The sequence below is a fragment of the Gasterosteus aculeatus genome, chromosome 17, assembly GCF_964276395.1.
Source record: "Gasterosteus aculeatus chromosome 17, fGasAcu3.hap1.1, whole genome shotgun sequence".
NCBI lineage: Eukaryota > Metazoa > Chordata > Actinopteri > Perciformes > Gasterosteidae > Gasterosteus > Gasterosteus aculeatus.
In genome coordinates this window covers 1358795-1376479 of record NC_135705.1, presented here as the reverse complement: position 1 = coordinate 1376479, position 17685 = coordinate 1358795, and the positions used below count along the sequence as shown (strand labels likewise).

Below are 17685 nucleotides of genomic sequence, written 5' to 3'. Positions count from 1 at the left end.
TCTGTTAATACAAACGGAGCGGCTGCTGTCGTCCCGCTGATACGATCTCATCTTTTTATTGTGTCAAAGACAATACTTTAAAGTCTGAGAGCTAAAATGACTACACACACATAATAATACGATGCATCGCTGCAGATTAAACTACCCAACAGTGTACAAAGCAGTTGAAAACATCTACAGCAGGACGCATGTACAGTAATGCAGCAGTGCAATTATCTATTAACCCAGAAACATCATTCAGTATATTGTTGAAAAACACAGACGAGGAACATTTCACCACAACATGAATGCTTTTAGTTTCAAGTACAATACTTACATACTTTTACAAGTAGGGTTTTAAATGCAGGACTTTTAACGTATTGTGGAGTATTTTCACAATGTTCATTCAGACTTCAGGAAAAGGATCTGAATACTTCTTCACCCGCTGCTGGTTTCACTGATCTACACGGGTCCAGGTCGCGGTGCACAGGGAGCAGAGAAGACCGTTAGCAGGGCACATGGAGGGAAACAGGGGTTGTGCATGTTTACGCTGTGATGGTTCATGGGTCTGTCTGATTGCTACCTGCGATCATTTCTCTCAGTCCTTTGCTGAAGTGAAGATTCGCGCCGATCAAGATGAAACCCTGCGGAGATCAACACAGCTGCAGTCAACACCGGGAAACACACGGTCACACAGCGGGGGGTCAAATTATGACCTGACTTAAAACTAGAGACTGAGACCATAAACTCATGTTTACAATGTTTACTGAGGGAATAAATCCAGAGAGAAGTAGAGTCATTTCCTCATAGACGTCTATGGGAGCAGAGGAGTCGCCCCCTGCTGGTCACTACAGAGAAGTAGAGTCATTTCCTCATAGACGTCTATGGGAGCAGAGGAGTCGCCTCCTGCTGGTCACTACAGAGAAGTAGAGTCATTTCCTCATAGACGTCTATGGGAGCAGAGGAGTCGCCCCCTGCTGGTCACTACAGAGAAGTAGAGTCATTTCCTCATAGACGTCTATGGGAGCAGAGGAGTCGCCCCCTGCTGGTCACTACACAGAGTGCAGGTTGTCTTAACACTTGGTTGCTAAAAAGCAGCGACTGCCAAGCTCCAGAATCCAAGCTGCAGGAGTCAAAATGGTGAACTAGAGGCTTCCGTTACCCATGGTCCCATTTTGTTAACACATAAGGGGCGGAGCTTATGAGCTAAACTGCAGCCGGCCACCAGGGGGCGATGACAGTGTCTTTATCCACACTCCAGGGCATGAAGGTTAGATATTTAAACAGACTCACGTTGTGATATTCAACTACTTCCTCAATGAAATCCACCCCATCAGCCAGAGGGATCCGAACTCCTCTCTTAGTCCAGTCTGAACACACACACACACACACACACACACACACACGCACACACAGCGTTGATCAAGTTCAAATGCAGTAACTATGCGCTAATGTTTCACAGCTGCTGTGTCCGATTCTTACTGTTGATCAATGGAACCACAGACATCTGCAGCATGGTCTTCAGGGGAGCCTGCAGAGGAATCAGCTGACAGACATATCGGCGACTTAAACATTTGATCTCACATTTTAAAACTATCCATAGAACCTTAAAGCTGTAACTCACTGCCAGAGACTCCAGCGCCGATTGATTGGAGAAGATTTTAAATCTAAAAGAAGAGAGAAGTTTTGCCTCAGTCGTTTATTGTTATTGAGAGGAGCTCATGACGCCACAGAGAGGCGACCTTGAACTCAACACGAGGTCAAATCGAGCTAAGTAAATATTTTAGGGGATTCTGAACAACCCTCAGTAACCCGAGAGGCCATGTGGATAAACGCGTGTTGCTCAGTGCCGATGTCGAGCTCCTGCTGTTAAATAATGATCCAGTCTCGTTGTAGCTCATGTCGTTAGCATCGATCTTCATTCCTTCAGCATGCAAACAGGAAGCTAGCGGTGACACTGCTTCATTTGATCGGCAGCCTCGGTCGAGGCGTTTGAGCGTCTGTGTTTGCGCGTACCTGCGCAGGTCGGCATGGATGGACAGACGTTTTCCCTTCATCGAGACTTTAGCGTGAAACTTAGTTTCCTGCAGGAGGGAAAGAAACGAGTGAGAGGTTGTCCATAGTTTGTATTGATTGTGTGTCTGCGTGTGTGTTTGTACCATCGTCATGCTGCTGAGCTGGACCGGAGGCTGACCCGGAGGCAGCACCATCACTTTGACGATGGCTGTCATGACAACCGTCGCCCCCGACGTCTTGATGGAGGTTTTTGGCGGCGAGTTAACAGCGATCTGCAGAGACATCGGCGCGTCCACCAGAGCCGGGTTCTATGGAGGACATGGACGTCAAGTAGTGAGTAGTAGAGTGCTGCCGTGTCTCTAATGTGTCCCCGCCGTGTCTCTACTGTCTCTAACGTGTCCCCGCTGTGTCTCTACTGTCTCTCTAACGTGTCCCCGCTGTGTCTCTACTGTTTCTCTAACGTGTCCCCGCTGTGTCTCTACTGTCTCTAACGTGTCCCCGCTGTGTCTCTACTGTTTCTCTAACGTGTCCCCGCTTTGTCTCTACTGTCTCTCTAACGTGTCCCTGCTGTGTTTCTACTGTCTCTAACGCCTCCCCGCTGTGTCTCTACTGTCTCTAACGTGTCCCCGCTGTGTCTCTACTGTTTCTCTAACGTGTCCCCGCTTTGTCTCTACTGTCTCTCTAACGTGTCCCTGCTGTGTTTCTACTGTCTCTAACGCGTCCCCGCTGTGTCTCTACTGTCTCTAACGCGTCCCCGCTGTGTCTCTACTGTCTCTCTAACGTGTCCCTGCTGTGTCTCTACGTCTCTCTAACGTGTCCCTGCTGTGTCTCTACGTCTCTCTAACGTGTCCCCGCTGTGTCTCTACTGTTTCTCTAACGTGTCCCCGCTTTGTCTCTACTGTCTCTCTAACGTGTCCCCGCTGTGTCTCTACTGTCTCTCTAACGTGTCCCCGCTGTGTCTCTACTGTCTCTAACGTGTCCCTGCTGTGTCTCTACTGTCTCTCTAACGTGTCCCCGCTGTGTCTCTACTGTCTCTCTAACGTGTCCCCGCTGTGTCTCTACTGTCTCTAACGCGTCCCTGCCGTGTCTCTACTGTCTCTAACGCGTCCCTGCCGCATCTCTACTGTCTCTAACGCGTCCCTGCCGCATCTCTACTGTCTCTAACGTGTCCCCGCTTTGTCTCTACTGTTTCTCTAACGTGTCCCTGCTGTGTCTCTACTGTGTCTCTAACGTGTCCCCGCTGTGTCTCTACTGTCTCTAACGTGTCCCCGCTTTGTCTCTACTGTTTCTCTAACGTGTCCCTGCTGTGTCTCTACTGTGTCTCTAACGTGTCCCCGCTGTGTCTCTACTGTCTCTAACGTGTCCCCGCTTTGTCTCTACTGTTTCTCTAACGTGTCCCTGCTGTGTCTCTACTGTCTCCCTAACGTGTCCCCGCTGTGTCTCTACTGTCTCTCTAACGTGTCCCCGCTGTGTCTCTACTGTCTCCCTAACGTGTCCCCGCTGTGTCTCTACTGTCTCTCTAACGTGTCCCCGCTTTGTCTCTACTGTCTCTCTAACGTGTCCCCGCCGTGTCTCTACTGTCTCTAACCTGTCCCCGCCGTGTCTCTACTGTCTCTAACGTGTCCCCGCTGTGTCTCTACTGTCTCCCTAACGTGTCCCCACTGTGTCTCTTCTGTCTCTTTAACGTGTCCCCCGCTGTGTTCCAGCTGTGTTTCTGCTCACCAGCATCATGATGGCTCCAAAGTAGGTGGTCTTCAACAACATCTCCAGGTCTTTGGGCATCTAAAGGACGACACAAACAGAAGTCAGACCGGATCGGACTGGTTCTTTGGGGTGAATCTTAGGGGCGAGTTTGGAGGGGGGGAGGAGGTGGATGTGTGGAACATTCGGGGGTTGGTGGTGGTTTGGTGGGTCTGCGGTTTGACCTTCTCGTTGAATATGTGCATCTGGAAGACTTCCGCTTTGTAGTAAGAATACATGCCGCTGTCGAAGAAGTACTCGGACAGCGCGAGGTAGACCATGCGGTCGTACTCCCTGATCACCGGGTCCACGGCGTAGTTCACCAACGTGCTGTTCGGGTCCGACAGGGTGAAGAACATCCCCTGCACAGAGGACACAAGCGTTACCCTCCTCCCCACACCAGAAGACCGCGAGACTTGTCCTCAGAGTGGGCGTCTGACCCGGAAGTTCATGTCGAGGCTCCTGGACGTCACTATTGGGTCGTCGATCAGAGCGTAATCAATACCGATGAACTGATCGACCTCCGTCCTCACGGGGATCGTCTCCAACATCGAGTTCACGTGGACCAGCGCGGCGTGATTCAGAGCGGGACAGATCTGAGGGACAGACGGAGAGAGATAGACAGGTAGAGACAGACGGACAGAACGATGAGAAAGACCGAGGAGTCAGAGACAGTTGAGAGACACACCTGTTTGTTGAGGAGGAAGCGCATCCCCGTTGTCAGAAAGCTGGCCAGGAAGTCGTAAACCTTCCTGAAGACAGAAGGTGTTGACAGACAGCTGTGACCACATGTGACGTAATCATTTGTCGTTATTGATTACTGATCCTTAATAACAGTACAATCCCCCCATTGACAGCAGTTACAGAGTCGCTGTGTTTTACCCCAACGTCCCGCTGAACTTTGCCCTCATCTTGGCGATTTTGGCATCGCAGGTGATGTTACTGATCTTCAGTCGTCCCTCGTCGTCCCGGATCAGACTCAGCGCCGTGTTGATGTTCACTCCCTCGGCCGACGCGTTGATGTTTCCTGTGTCGTAACTGAGCAACAGAGAGACAGCATGAAGGACGACCACTTCCTGTGTCCACCATGTGGCGCTAGAGGACACGACACGTCGTGCCGCTGATGCAAATGAAAAGTCGGCCGCCGTTTCCTCTTATTGAGAATGTGACATGTGGGTGCGGATTGGACAATGCAAAGGGGAGTCACGGCCTGTCGCCACGGCGACGACCTTCTAAAACACAAAAGCTCCAGGATTCGGCTTCGGAAAGATCCCACCGATAGAACCATGAGGAGGATCCACTCAATCCCTCTGTTGAGTTCAGAGATGCTTTGAGGGTAAAACGGCCTCTTTTTACGTGACCTATGACATCATTGTCCAACGTTGGTAGGAAAAGTACTATTGAGGTCCAATAAAAGTGTTTCCATAGAACCCAGAACCATAAAAGGTTGTATTAAAGTTTTTGTAGAAGATCTATTAGAGTTCTAATAACAGTAATGTGGGAATTATTCTTTATATTTACGCTCTGTGGAAGCATACTAATAATAAAGTAGAACTCATATCGTCCCGTTGGGGAACCGTCCCAGTCATGTGAGTGTCGGTGTCTTCTGCAGCAGAACTAACAAGAACCAGTAGAGGATCTGTCGGTGGAAACTCAGCGAGATGGACGAGTTCTGGACGTCGAACAGCAGACCGACGTCAGGGATGAACTGCAGCTCGGCGTGAGTCAGATTCAACTCGGTTATCTTCACGCTGACGACACACAGGACAAACGGAAGGCGTCAACACACATATTCACAGACCGCAGCGTGACCGTAAACTCAACGTGGCGCCTGTACTTGGTGATGGTGTACTGGAAGCGTCCCTCTTTGCCCTTCATCTCCGGCATCGTGATGTTGCTGAGCTCTTCTTCTACGAACTTCTGAGTCTCGAACTTCACTGGAGACACAAAACACAGAAGTACTTCATCCACAAGACGTAGTACTCAAAGTACTACAGTAAGTACGGGTGAGCTGCTACAGTTGTTGCCCCCAGCAGGACTTTGCTCGAAGAACTAAATAGAGTGAAGATACGGTCCAAATATTAAAGGCGGTTTTACAGTCTACATTTTCTTGGGGAGTAACGAAATATCCATCAACTCACACATGTCTAGGCCTTTGTCAGTAATTCTGATTTTGCAGCCGGCGGGTTGATTGGAGGCCATGATGGAGGACACCAGGAGGAAGAGGAGGGACAATAGAAGGACGGTCATCCTGTGTCGGAACATCTCAACCTGAAGAAGAAGAAGATCAGCTGCTGGATTCAGCGGTTGTGGTTGTCCAGTTGCTCCTAGCTTCTACAGCGTCTAGCTTCTATAGCGTCTAGCTCCTACAGCATCTAGCTTCTACAGCGTCTAGCTTCTATAGCGTCTAGCTCCTACAGCATCTAGCTTCTACAGCGTCTAGCTTCTATAGCGTCTAGCTTCTACAGCGTCTAGCTCCTACAGCATCTAGCTTCTACAGCGTCTAGCTTCTATAGCGTCTAGCTCCTACAGCATCTAGCTTCTACAGCGTCTAGCTCCTACAGCATCTAGCTTCTACAGCGTCTAGCTCCTACAGCGTCTAGCTTCGGTTGTAAAGGGGAAGCTGGTGAGAAGAGGTCAGAGGTCACAATGAGCAGGTCGATCTTAGGGCCTTCTTGTAGCTACATAACTCACAGCTGAACATATTCTAAGACTGTGTTGTCCACTTGAACTGGATTTACCTCCGTTTCATAACATCCCCCTCTTCTGCCCTCTGGGGCGGGGCTTACTGTGATTGACAGCTCACTGCCACTACCAGAGCTTTTAAAGAGAAATTAAATCTGAAGGGTACAGTTTAAGTAAAAAAAAAACTTAGCACCAAGGGAAATATTTCATCACAATGACCTTTATTCTAACAGCAGAAACACAGAGTTGATGCTACAGGATTGGTTGGTTTTATGTTACAGCGACACTCAGATGTTGACGTCATTAATGTGATGGATGTCATGAAGCTACGTGATGAAATGTATGCAACGTGGATTAAAGGGATTCTTTGTCAATTAAAATCCTTCAGTGAGAGTTTGCGAACAAAGTTCGGGAGGAAAACCGTGCGTGTGAATAACATAAAGGTGAAGATGGAAATGTAGAGACGACATGTCTTTGAAAGATAAACATACACACCCACTTTAATTATCTGGACTTAAGCTTCAAATAGCCTTTGAAAAAACAGAAAGTTCTCACACAGAACCACACAAACACACTCGCTCTGTAATCTGTGTGTTTAATTACAGCTCAGGGCTGACAGCCAATCACCATCCAGCTACTGCGTCATCCACATCTGGACATCTGCTAACAGCTAACCTTTAATTAAATGAGGCTCAGTTCAAAGGCTCCCTGACCTCTGACCCCATATTTTAAACTGCAATGGGATTCAATAAAGCAGATGCTAAAGCAAAGCAAAATGAACAACAGTCAAACTTAGTAACTACGAAGTACTATAAATCAGCTCCACCATTTACAGCACTAAAGTACTGCAATACAACCCCTAAATACTATTTTACTCAAACTAAAGTACTATAAAACAGGAGAGTACTGCTAATTAACCCTGAAGTACGTCTATACAACAGTAGTGTTTTGAGTTATTTGTTGCCATGTAACATTAATGTATTATTTTACAAACAATAAAGTACAGACAGCTACTGTTGTACAAGACTAAGTACTCCTAACCAGTAGTACTGGTTAGTACTGACTAAAAAGACAAAAAAACATAGCTTCCAGTTCTGCAGAGTGACGGTGATGCTTCATGTGTTCAATCCTGCATTCTGTGTGGTGACCAGCAGGGGGCGACTCCTCTGCGCCCATAGACGTCTATGAGAAAATGACTCTCACTTGATTTATTCCCTCAGTAAACATTGTAAACAACAGTTTATGATCTCAGTCTCTAGTTTCAAGTCTTCTCCAACACAGCGTGATGTTCATTTAGTGATTTATGCTCCATTTAAAGTCAAACAGACCATAAAGCAGGAGACGCTTTATGGCCGCACAGGTTCATCTGAAAACGTCTCACAGGAAACAGACTCAACTCTACAGTTCAGCTTCAGTACTCACCTGTCCATGATGAGAGGCCAATTCTCTCTGCCTGTCTCTGTGTGTCTGCCTGTCTCTCTCTCTGCCTGTCTCTGTCTCTCTGTCTGCCTGTCTCCGTGTCTCTGTGTGTCTGTCTCTCGGTCTGGTTTGAGGAGCAGCTGTGAGTGTTTGAGTGATGAAACTCACAGATCAGCAGACTGGGGGCGGAGCTCCTGTCGGTGAGCTAATGTGTTCTCCTTCTTCTGTCCCTGGTCACACTGACTGTCCTCTCCCTGTGCAAAGCTTTATCCCAGGGGACGAACTCCTCCTCTTCCTCCTCCCCCTCCCCCTCCTCCTCCTCCCTTTCTGTGGGAGACAGAGTGTATTTCACAGTGAAGTTAAGATTCAGAGAACGTAAGTGTGTAAAAGGGGAAATTCCAGCCATTATGGTGACATTGACAAATTTAACTTAAAATATTCCGAGGGGTCATCGTGTTAATGAAAATATAGTATTATATAATAATAATTGACCTCATTGTGTCACTGAGAGAATCCACTTTCCACGAAATCTGGTGTTTAAGGTCAGTGTCAGAGTCCTCTGTGTGTGTGTGTGTGTGCGTGTGTGTGTGTGTGTGTGTGTGTGTGTGTGTGTGTGTGTGTGCGTGTGTGTGTGTGTGTGTGTGTGTGTGGGATCCAGCTTTGCTGTCAAACACTCCTCACAATGTGAGTGTGTTATGTCTCCACAACATAAGCAACAAAACGCCCACACACACACTCACTTATCAGAGTTGCAGAAACACTCTTGGAGGTTGAAGAACTGACGAATTATAATTTCGCGATTAATTCACATTACAAACATGAGTTGAAGAACTCTTCAACACAAAAGGTTCCGTGTAATAAACTCAACAACGTTCCTCTAATCGACGACATTTTCATTGAACTGTGCGACGCCGGTTAAAGAAAGAGGAAAAATAATCCTCTGATTGATGCAACTTTCAGTGGGAGCGGAGCAAACATCCGACTACACGCTGAAGGTGCAAGGTACAGAAGACTGAACACGTAGTACAATACGTAGTACAACTACAACACACAACTGTGTTGTGAGTACAAAAACAAACCGGAGTATCAGCATGAAAAGTGAAATATAAGGTAATTCAGTAGTGTGTGCAGGATATGTGAGCAGTGTGAGCTCAAGAAGGGAGGAAGGTGGATGACTGATGGACCCCTGCTGAAATCAATATATCGTGGGTGGAGCTGTTGTAGTTTCCCGTAGATGAGGAGAGGAGGTGGTGGAGGTACAGAGTTACATTTTGGGAGAGATCATTTTATCTTAATGGGAAATCCATATTTCATTTTTAAATATCACAGTTATAGTTGATATACTGCAGCACCCCCAATCCATCATTCAACATCATCAGGTCTGGATTATTTATTTGTATTTATTATATATTATCGTGTAGCATTGTTAGTTTTTGTATTTCCGTCATATTATGGTGTAGTTCCACTTCCACGTCAGTGGGTGGCGGTACTGCGTCTCAACGCTGTTCATCAACGCTGCCAATGAAACGTAGAAGAAGAACGTGAACCGGAAACACACCACTCTCACGTCCTGTTTCCGTCAACACACGTGTGTCTGCGTGTGTGTGTGTTTGCGTGTGTGTGCGGAGAGAAAACGGCGGAGGAACTTCACACAGTCGCTTTTACAATCGCACCACGAAGCAAAGCGAGCCGGTACCGAAGAGAAGTCCGCCATGTTGGAGCAGCTGGGCCTGATCGGGACCCTGCGGGACGAGGACGAGAGTCCGGAGGAACCCGATACCGAGTCCGACCAGGAGGTGAGTAGGGCCGAGACACGACCCCCACCGGGCGGGCCGAGGCGAACCGGAGCCCGGCTGGAGAACAGTACATGAGCCGCTGTCACGTCCCGGAGGTTTTGGATTCAATAACAATCTTCTCTAAACGAACACGTGACAACAGCTTTCTTTACAGAAATAAAAGGTCTTAATAAAGTGACTGAAGTAACCGTCAATCCGGTTTTGTAAAAATACTCACATCTACGGTTGAGACGTTTTACCTTTTCATTTGAAAGATTTGAGTTAAATTAAATGATAATAAACGTGTCGTTGAGCTCGTTATAGTTTCAAATCGGTCATTTTTAAAAGTATAAAATACATGAGGGGATCCGAACATTGATGTTTATTTAATCAACATTATTATAAAATACATTTGTTTCATGTTACAGTGATGAAAGTGTCACCTGGTGTACATTGTTATATTTGACAAACCGTTTCATTTTATTTTGAACATGTATTCAAATTGCATGTGCAGGTTTGCGAGTTGTTCCCTTTGCGTGTATTAATGCGTTTTGTTTTTGTGTGTTTTTCAGGACCAGCCGATCGTCCTGAACAGGAAGAAGAAGTTGGGGAGCCGCGGCGTGAAGGACTTCAATGCAGACTTTGAGTTTGGAGAGAGTGACGGGCCGAGCCGCGGGGAGGACTGGGCCATGCAGGACGTCATGAAGCAGCTCAAGAACAAGGTGGAACCCGGCAGAACACGCGCAGACGTTAAAAACCAAACCATCATCGATCACATCCCATTTCTTTAAAGAATCATACACTGCTGTTGCGGACTTTAGTATCATGTTCTTCCATCAGTGGGTGTTTGATATTTTTTCATCAGACACATTTGTCTTTAATCCAATTCTCGTCTGCAGGGTTTTGATCCTCGGATGTTCTTCTTCGTTGGTCTTTTGGTCCTCCCCCGTTCTCATTCTGTGTTTTAATCATGTTCTTTGTTTGCAGAGAACCGCGACCACACTCGACCAGAAGATCGAGAAAATCCGTAAGAAGAGGAAGGCCCAGGTGAGTCATTGGGTTCTACCCCCGGCCCTCGAGGCTCCGCCCCTCGAGGCTCCACCCCTGACCCTGAAGGTAACGTTTGTTTTGATCTTCAGGAGAAATTGGTTGACGCCGATGAAGGGAAGAACCAGGAGGAGGAGGCTGGAGAGGACGTAAAGCCTCCTGAGGGGGACGCCGATGGAGGTGATGATGAAGAGGACGACGAGGGGGAAGATGGTGAAGACGAAGATGAGTTTGATTCAAGTGACGAGGAGATTCTGACCAAATCGGGTGAGTCCAGCAGAGGCCTTTATTTGGATTTGTGACTCGGAGGTGGAAACTTTTTCATTTATTTTAAATGTCTTTTTACCACATTTTCCAACTTTACATCTAATAAGCAGATGACCACTAAATCCAATACAATTAAACTTTCATCATGCAACGCTCCCCCGAGCTTTACTGCCATTATTTATTTTTTAGTTCTTTAATAAATGTTTATTACTAGTTTTAACTGACTTACTGTTTTCTCTCAGACACCCTGAGAGACAAAGAACGACGGGGGAAGAGGAGGAAGCTGGAAAACGAGGTGAGGAGGAGCAGCTGATGATGTCATCGGGTTCACACGGAATCTATTTTATGTTGTTACCACGGTAACGGCTGTGCTGTGTCCTCAGCCAGAGTCGTTCTACGAAGACGCGTCGGATTTCAACGAGGACCTGACCTTTGACAACATGAACCTGTCCCGACCCATCCTGAAGGTAACCGCGACCTCTGACCTGAGGGGTGTGTCTGTGTGAGCAGAGAGTGTTAAGAAACTTTACAGTATCTCCCTCTGAACCTCAAGCTGCTGTTGGCAACTAATCCATATTAGTTCTTGTGTTTAACCCCCTGTTGTGTCCTTTCAGGCCATCACAGCTCTGGGCTTCAAGCAGCCGACTCCCATCCAGAAGGCGTGCATTCCTGTCGGCCTGCTGGGCAAAGACCTGTGTGCCTGCGCTGCTACTGGGACAGGTGGGACTGGCACACTGGGACCAGCGCATCACGGCGGGACTAATAAACGCCAGCAGAGCCGTGTAGATCCACAGTAAACATTCCTCTCGCGTCTCTTCAGGGAAGACGGCGGCCTTCATGCTGCCGGTGTTGGAGCGCTTGGTTTATAAGCCCAGGACGTCCCAGGTGACCCGGGTCCTGTGTCTGGTTCCCACCAGAGAGCTGGGCATCCAGGTGCACTCGGTGGCCCGTCAGCTCGCCCAGTTCACCTCCATCACCACCTGCCTGGCTGTCGGTAAAGACCTTTATTGGTTTGGTCTGTGTTTTATACAAAAGTCCCACGACGTGCCGGGCTCAGTGGGACGCCGGTCCCCAGGTAACCCGTCCCGTTGTGTGTGCAGGTGGGCTGGACCTGAAGTCTCAGGAGGCTGCGCTGAGGGCCGGTCCTGACGTGCTGATAGCGACGCCCGGCCGTCTGATCGATCACCTGCACAACACGCCGACCTTCGAGCTGACCCACATCGAGATCCTGATCCTGGACGAGGCGGACAGGTGAGCGGCGAGGCCTCACAGAATCCCGCCCCGTGACAACGGGTCGGAGACTCACCTGCTGCGTCCTGCTTTGTGTCTCTGCTCCTCTCAGGATGCTGGACGAGTACTTTGAGGAACAGATGAAGGAGGTCATCAGACTGTGCTCCTACAACAGACAGACCATGTTGTTCTCCGCCACCATGACGGAGGAGGTGTGTGTCATGTGACTCGTGTCTAAGTGTGTCATGTGACCTCTGTCTCCTGGTGTCTCAACGTGTCATGTGACCCCTGTCTCCAGGTGAAGGACCTGGCGGCCGTCTCTTTGAAGCAGCCAATCAGGATCTTCGTGAACAGCAACACCGACGTTGCTCCGTTTCTGCGACAAGAGTTTGTCCGAATCCGACAAAACCGGGAAGGAGACCGGGAGGCCGTGGTGGCTGGTGGGTACACGTAACCCACAAGTACCGTGTAGTACTACGCATACCGTGTACTAACTCGTTGGTTGTCTCAGCTCTGCTGACTCGGACGTTCCAGGATCACGTGATGTGTTTCACTCAGACGAGGAAACAAGCTCACAGGCTGCACATCCTGCTGGGACTGATGGGCCTGAAGGTCGGAGAACTGCACGGAGAACTGAGCCAGAACCAGAGGCTGGAGAACCTCAGGTACACAGACACAGAACCAGAGGCTGGGGAACCTCGGGTACACACACACAGAACCAGAGGCTGGAGAACCTCAGGTACACACAGAACCAGAGGCTGGGGAACCTCAGGTACACACACACACAGAACCAGAGGCTGGGGAACCTCAGGTACACACACACAGAACCAGAGGCTGGAGAACCACAGGTACACACACGCACAGAACCAGAGGCTGGAGAACCTCAGGTACACAGACACAGAACCAGAGGCTGGGGAACCTCAGGTACACACACACAGAACCAGAGGCTGGAGAACCACAGGTACACACACGCACAGAACCAGAGGCTGGAGAACCTCAGGTACACAGACACAGAACCAGAGGCTGGGGAACCTCAGGTACACACACAGAAAGTGAGTGTTATTGAAACCGGCTGTTGTTGTTGTTGTTTACAGGCGCTTTAAAGATGATCAGATCGACATCTTAGTGGCCACAGATGTTGCAGCCAGAGGTCTGGATATTGACGGAGTCAAAACAGTGAGCTCCGACCTGCTAATGAAACGTAGCGTTCTGTCCTATGGTTCTGCTCTGTAACAAAGTAGAATACTCGCCCCCCCCCCCCCCAGGTGATAAACTTCACCATGCCGTCCACCACGAAGCACTACGTTCACCGCGTCGGCCGGACGGCCAGAGCCGGCCGCTCGGGCCGCTCGGTGTCTCTGGTCGGGGAGTCGGAGAGGAGGACCCTGAAGGAGGTGGTGAAGTCGGCCAAGAACAGCGTGAAGGCTCGAGTCCTGCCGCCAGGTATCTACGGGGTGGGGAGAGAGAGGGGGGGGGGGCTTGTAGTTCAGGGAGCCTGCGAGAGAAAGTTGATTTAATGAGAGGAAGGTGACCTGTTCTCCCTCTGCGTCTCTCGCCCAGATGTCATCTTGAAGTTCAGAGACCTGATCACTAAGCTGGAGAAGGACGTGGAGGCCGTGATCCGGCTGGAGCGGGAGGAGAGGGAGATGGCTGCGTCCGAGGCAAAGGTGATCAGTCACGGCGTAACGATACTTGTCGCCATGGTTACCCACAGTTAAAGCTGCTATAATAGTGTGTAACAGCAAACGTTGGTGATTGATTATAAACTGTTGTTGTTGTTGTTGTGTAGTTGAGTGTAGCTCAGAAGCGCCTCGCGGGATCCGCCGACGCCGACCAACTGCAGCGCGTTTGGTTTCAAACTCAACAGGAGAGGAAGCAGAGCCGTGGTGAGTACTAATACACACTACTGGCCTCGGTCTAGTACTCCACCGTCCGTAGTACTCGGCAGTACCGTCTTAACGGGTCCGTCTCCACCTCAGTGTCGAAGGCCCTGCAGGACTTCGATCTCGCTCTGAGGGGGAAGAAGAAGAGACAACAATTCCTGAAGGAGGGCAAGAAGAAAGACCCGACGGTAACAACCACGAATACTGCAGTCACTACAGCCAAACACGTAAACAACAATAAATACACAGAGACCAGCGTCATTCTTTCCCATTTCACCTGAACGCACCACGTGAAAGGTAATATAATAATATGTCCCATTCATTTAACGTTGACAGTCGATTTAGGTGAAGAAATTGTTCACTGGGGACCAACTAACTGCTGGAAGTTACTGCAGTGAGAGTTTGAACTGATGTTCGTTCCCTCAGGCGGAGGAACGAGCTCAGTTCGAGATCTTGAAGGCCCAGATGTTTGCTGAGAGAGCGGCGAAGAGAGAGCGGCGCCCGAAGAGAGCGAGGGCCATGGCAGAGGAGGAGATGGCTGCTAAAGGTCAGATATGAGACGCACGTGTACTACGTGAGGACTATAAGACACATGCACGTACTACGTGAGGACTATAGGACACGTGCACGTACTACGTGAGGACTATAGGACACGTGCATGTACTACCTGAGGACTATAGGACACGTGCACGTACTACGTGAGGACTATAGGACACGTGCATGTACTACCTGAGGACTATAAGACACATGCACGTACTACGTGAGGACTATAAGACACATGCACGTACTACCTGAGGACTATAAGACACATGCACGTACTACGTGAGGACTATAAGACACATGCACGTACTACCTGAGGACTATAAGACACATGCACGTACTACGTGAGGACTATAAGATACATGCACGTACTACGTGAGGACTATAGGACACATGCACGTACTACGTGAGGACTATAGGACACGTGCATGTGAGGACTATAGGACACGTGCACGTACTACGTGAGGACTATAGGACACATGCACGTACTACGTGAGGACTATAAGACACATGCACGTACTACCTGAGGACTATAGGACACATGCACGTACTACGTGAGGACTATAAGACACATGCACGTACTACCTGAGGACTATAAGACACATGCACGTACTACGTGAGGACTATAAGACACATGCACGTACTACGTGAGGACTATAAGACACATGCACGTACTACGTGAGGACTATAAGACACATGCACGTACTACGTGAGGACTATAGGACACGTGCATGTGAGGACTATAAGACACATGCACGTACTACGTGAGGACTATAGGACACGTGCATGTGAGGACTATAGGACACGTGCACTACGTGAGGACTATAGGACGCGTGCACTACGTGAGGACTATAGGACGCGTGCATGTGAGGACTATAGGACGCGTGCATGTGAGGTCTATAGGACACGTGCATGTGAGGTCTATAGGACGCGTGCATGTGAGGACTATAGGACGCGTGCACTACGTGAGGACTATAGGACACGTGCATGTGAGGACTATAGGACGCGTGCATGTGAGGACTATAGGACGCGTGCATGTGAGGACTATAGGACGCGTGCATGTGAGGACTATAGGACGCGTGCATGTGAGGACTATAGGACGCGTGCATGTGAGGACTATAGGACGCGTGCATGTGAGGACTATAGGACGCGTGCATGTGAGGACTATAGGACGCGTGCATGTGAGGACTATAGGACGCGTGCACTACGTGAGGACTATAGGACGCGTGCACTACGTGAGGACTATAGGACGCGTGCACTACGTGAGGACTATAGGACGCGTGCACTACGTGAGGACTATAGGACGCGTGCACTACGTGAGGACTATAGGACGCGTGCATGTGAGGACTATAGGACGCGTGCACTACGTGAGGACTATAGGACGCGTGCACTACGTGAGGACTATAGGACGCGTGCATGTGAGGACTATAGGACGCGTGCACTACGTGAGGACTATAGGACGCGTGCACGTACTACAGCAGTACTGTCCGATGTACTGAACTGAAGTGTCTCTGCAGTCAATCCTAAAGCAGGAAAAGGAGGAAAGAAGTCTGTGTTTGACAAAGAGCTGACAAACACCAGCAACAAGGCCCTGAAACAGTACAGATCGGGGTGAGTCCACCTGTCTGTCTCTGTGTCCCTACACCTGTCTGTCATACGATGATACCTGGTCCAGCATCGTTTGTTTAGCTGTCTGTCTTTAACTGTACACCTGTCTCACCACGCAGACCGTCCTTTGAAGACAGGAAGCGCCTCGGTTTAAACAAGAAGCGTCCTGGCGGCTCCAAGTGAGTTTAACCGTCTCCCTGCGAGTCTCTTTCTCTCTGTCTCTCTTGTCCACTTGTCTCACCCGTCTTTCTGTTCACAGACCGTCCTTCGAAGACAAGAAGCGTCCTGGCGGCTCCAAGTGAGTTCAAAAGTCTCCCTGCGAGTCTCTTTCTCTCTTGTCCACTTGTCTCACCCGTCTTTCTGTTCACAGGCCGTCCTTCGAAGACAAGAAACGTCCTGGCGGCTCCACGTGAGTTTAAAAGTCTCTCTCTGTCTGTCCGGCTGTCTCTCTCGCTGTGTGTCTGTCTCACCTGCCTTCCTTCTTACAGACCAGATTACAGACGGTCCTCTGGGGACGGGAAGCGTTCTGGCGGCTCAAAGTGAGTTTTGTGTCCCGTCTGTCTTTCTCTCTGTCTCTCTTTTAGTACACCTGTCTCACCTGTCTCTTTCCGCTTACAGACGGTCCTTTGGGGACGGGAAGCGTCCGGGCGGCTCAAAGTGAGTTTTGTGTCCCGTCTGTCTTTCTCTCTGTCTCTCTATTAGTACACCTGTCTCACCTGTCTCTTTCCGCTTACAGACGGTCCTTTGGGGACGGGAAGCGTCCGGGCGGCTCCAGGTGAGTGTCTCTGTCCGTCTCTCTCTCCTGGATGTGTAATGACACCTGGATACGCATCGCCAGAAGGCATTTTGGACAGACGTCTGTTTAAATGTTGAAGACTTGCGGCCAAATGACTCTTTCATTGTGATGAATTTTTGATCCTAAAGTCATTTTTAAAGACCAAGACGTAAAAACCAAGACAAAGTCTTTGGGCCTTAGTGAGGAATGAGAGCGGTTCCAGTTGGAATGAAAGGCGCCATATTGGCTCTGATTGGACATCTGTGGTCCCTCATTGACTGAAAGTCTCCGTTCCGTCCGTCAGGTACAAGAAGAAGTGAATTCCAAGATGGCCGCCCTGAGAAGCTGTTCTCTGTAAATCTCTTCCAGCTGTTCTGTTCATGACGTTTTAAATAAAGTTTTGATCTGTATTAAACACGTCTAGTTTCCTCTCAAGGTGTTAAAGAGCGACGTCATAACAAGGTTAAAAATGTCATGAACGTGAGCCCTGAAATACGCAGGATTATCGATCATGAAGTCAACGGTACAATTTGTCATAGAAATGTTGTATATCCTAAAAAGCATGTTGAGGAATTGGTTTAACAAAATAAAAGCCATTTCATACATTGTAATGGACTTGTTCATGTCGATATGTAGAAAAACGATACATAACCGTAATAAGTGTCAGCCTAGTATATTATATAAAATATCAATAGTCGTAGTATAACATGCAAAACTTAAT

General features: G+C 48.9%; 2 protein-coding genes across 6 annotated transcripts; one reads left to right on the top strand and one right to left on the bottom strand.

Moving 5' to 3' along the window:
* Positions 1 to 31: 31 nt before the first annotated feature.
* pltp (phospholipid transfer protein) lies at positions 32 to 8135 on the bottom strand. 3 transcript variants are annotated; one of them, XM_040202621.2, is made up of 16 exons: positions 8008 to 8135; positions 5877 to 6006; positions 5573 to 5672; positions 5358 to 5486; positions 4618 to 4773; positions 4424 to 4487; positions 4176 to 4331; positions 3921 to 4097; positions 3718 to 3777; positions 2139 to 2303; positions 1996 to 2063; positions 1604 to 1646; positions 1462 to 1525; positions 1273 to 1349; positions 563 to 623; positions 32 to 441 (listed from the first exon to the last, which is right to left on the bottom strand). In XM_040202621.2, the coding sequence occupies exons 2-16, from the start codon at positions 5998 to 6000 to the stop codon at positions 434 to 436; spliced, it is 1452 nt and encodes a 483-aa protein (XP_040058555.1). In that variant the 5' UTR covers positions 6001 to 6006; positions 8008 to 8135; the 3' UTR covers positions 32 to 433. The 3 variants fall into 3 exon arrangements, with proteins under 3 accessions (XP_040058555.1, XP_040058556.1, XP_077948813.1); XM_040202622.2 differs by having other exon boundaries at positions 7843 to 8099; XM_078092687.1 differs by lacking the exon at positions 8008 to 8135 and adding an exon at positions 6430 to 6469.
* Positions 8136 to 8836: 701 nt separating this feature from the next.
* ddx27 (DEAD (Asp-Glu-Ala-Asp) box polypeptide 27) lies at positions 8837 to 17379 on the top strand. Of its 3 annotated transcripts, XM_040202620.2 has the most exons (26): positions 8837 to 9635; positions 10187 to 10336; positions 10602 to 10661; positions 10754 to 10928; positions 11171 to 11223; positions 11312 to 11395; positions 11543 to 11648; positions 11749 to 11922; positions 12029 to 12179; positions 12271 to 12370; positions 12457 to 12598; positions 12670 to 12823; positions 13253 to 13334; positions 13424 to 13601; positions 13719 to 13825; positions 13948 to 14044; positions 14138 to 14229; positions 14468 to 14588; positions 16099 to 16192; positions 16309 to 16368; positions 16449 to 16487; positions 16560 to 16598; positions 16678 to 16728; positions 16808 to 16846; positions 16926 to 16964; positions 17269 to 17379. In XM_040202620.2, the coding sequence occupies exons 1-26, from the start codon at positions 9552 to 9554 to the stop codon at positions 17282 to 17284; spliced, it is 2487 nt and encodes an 828-aa protein (XP_040058554.2). In that variant the 5' UTR covers positions 8837 to 9551; the 3' UTR covers positions 17285 to 17379. The 3 variants fall into 3 exon arrangements, with proteins under 3 accessions (XP_040058554.2, XP_077948812.1, XP_077948811.1); XM_078092686.1 differs by lacking the exon at positions 16449 to 16487 and having other exon boundaries at positions 9363 to 9635; XM_078092685.1 differs by lacking the exon at positions 16808 to 16846 and having other exon boundaries at positions 9363 to 9635.
* The last annotated feature ends 306 nt before the right edge of the window (positions 17380 to 17685 follow it).

Coding starts and splice junctions, on each gene's coding strand:
- pltp (XM_040202621.2), bottom strand. CDS start 6,000: ATGTTCCGACACAGGATGACCGTCCTTCTATTGTCCCTCCTCTTCCTC. Junction 3,778..3,920: donor TGCACATATTCAACGAGAAG/GTCAAACCGCAG, acceptor GTCGTCCTTTAG/ATGCCCAAAGACCTGGAGAT. Junction 1,526..1,603: donor CGGCGCTGGAGTCTCTGGCA/GTGAGTTACAGC, acceptor TATGTCTGTCAG/CTGATTCCTCTGCAGGCTCC.
- ddx27 (XM_040202620.2), top strand. CDS start 9,552: ATGTTGGAGCAGCTGGGCCTGATCGGGACCCTGCGGGACGAGGACGAG. Junction 16,729..16,807: donor AAGCGTTCTGGCGGCTCAAA/GTGAGTTTTGTG, acceptor TTCCGCTTACAG/ACGGTCCTTTGGGGACGGGA. Junction 16,847..16,925: donor AAGCGTCCGGGCGGCTCAAA/GTGAGTTTTGTG, acceptor TTCCGCTTACAG/ACGGTCCTTTGGGGACGGGA.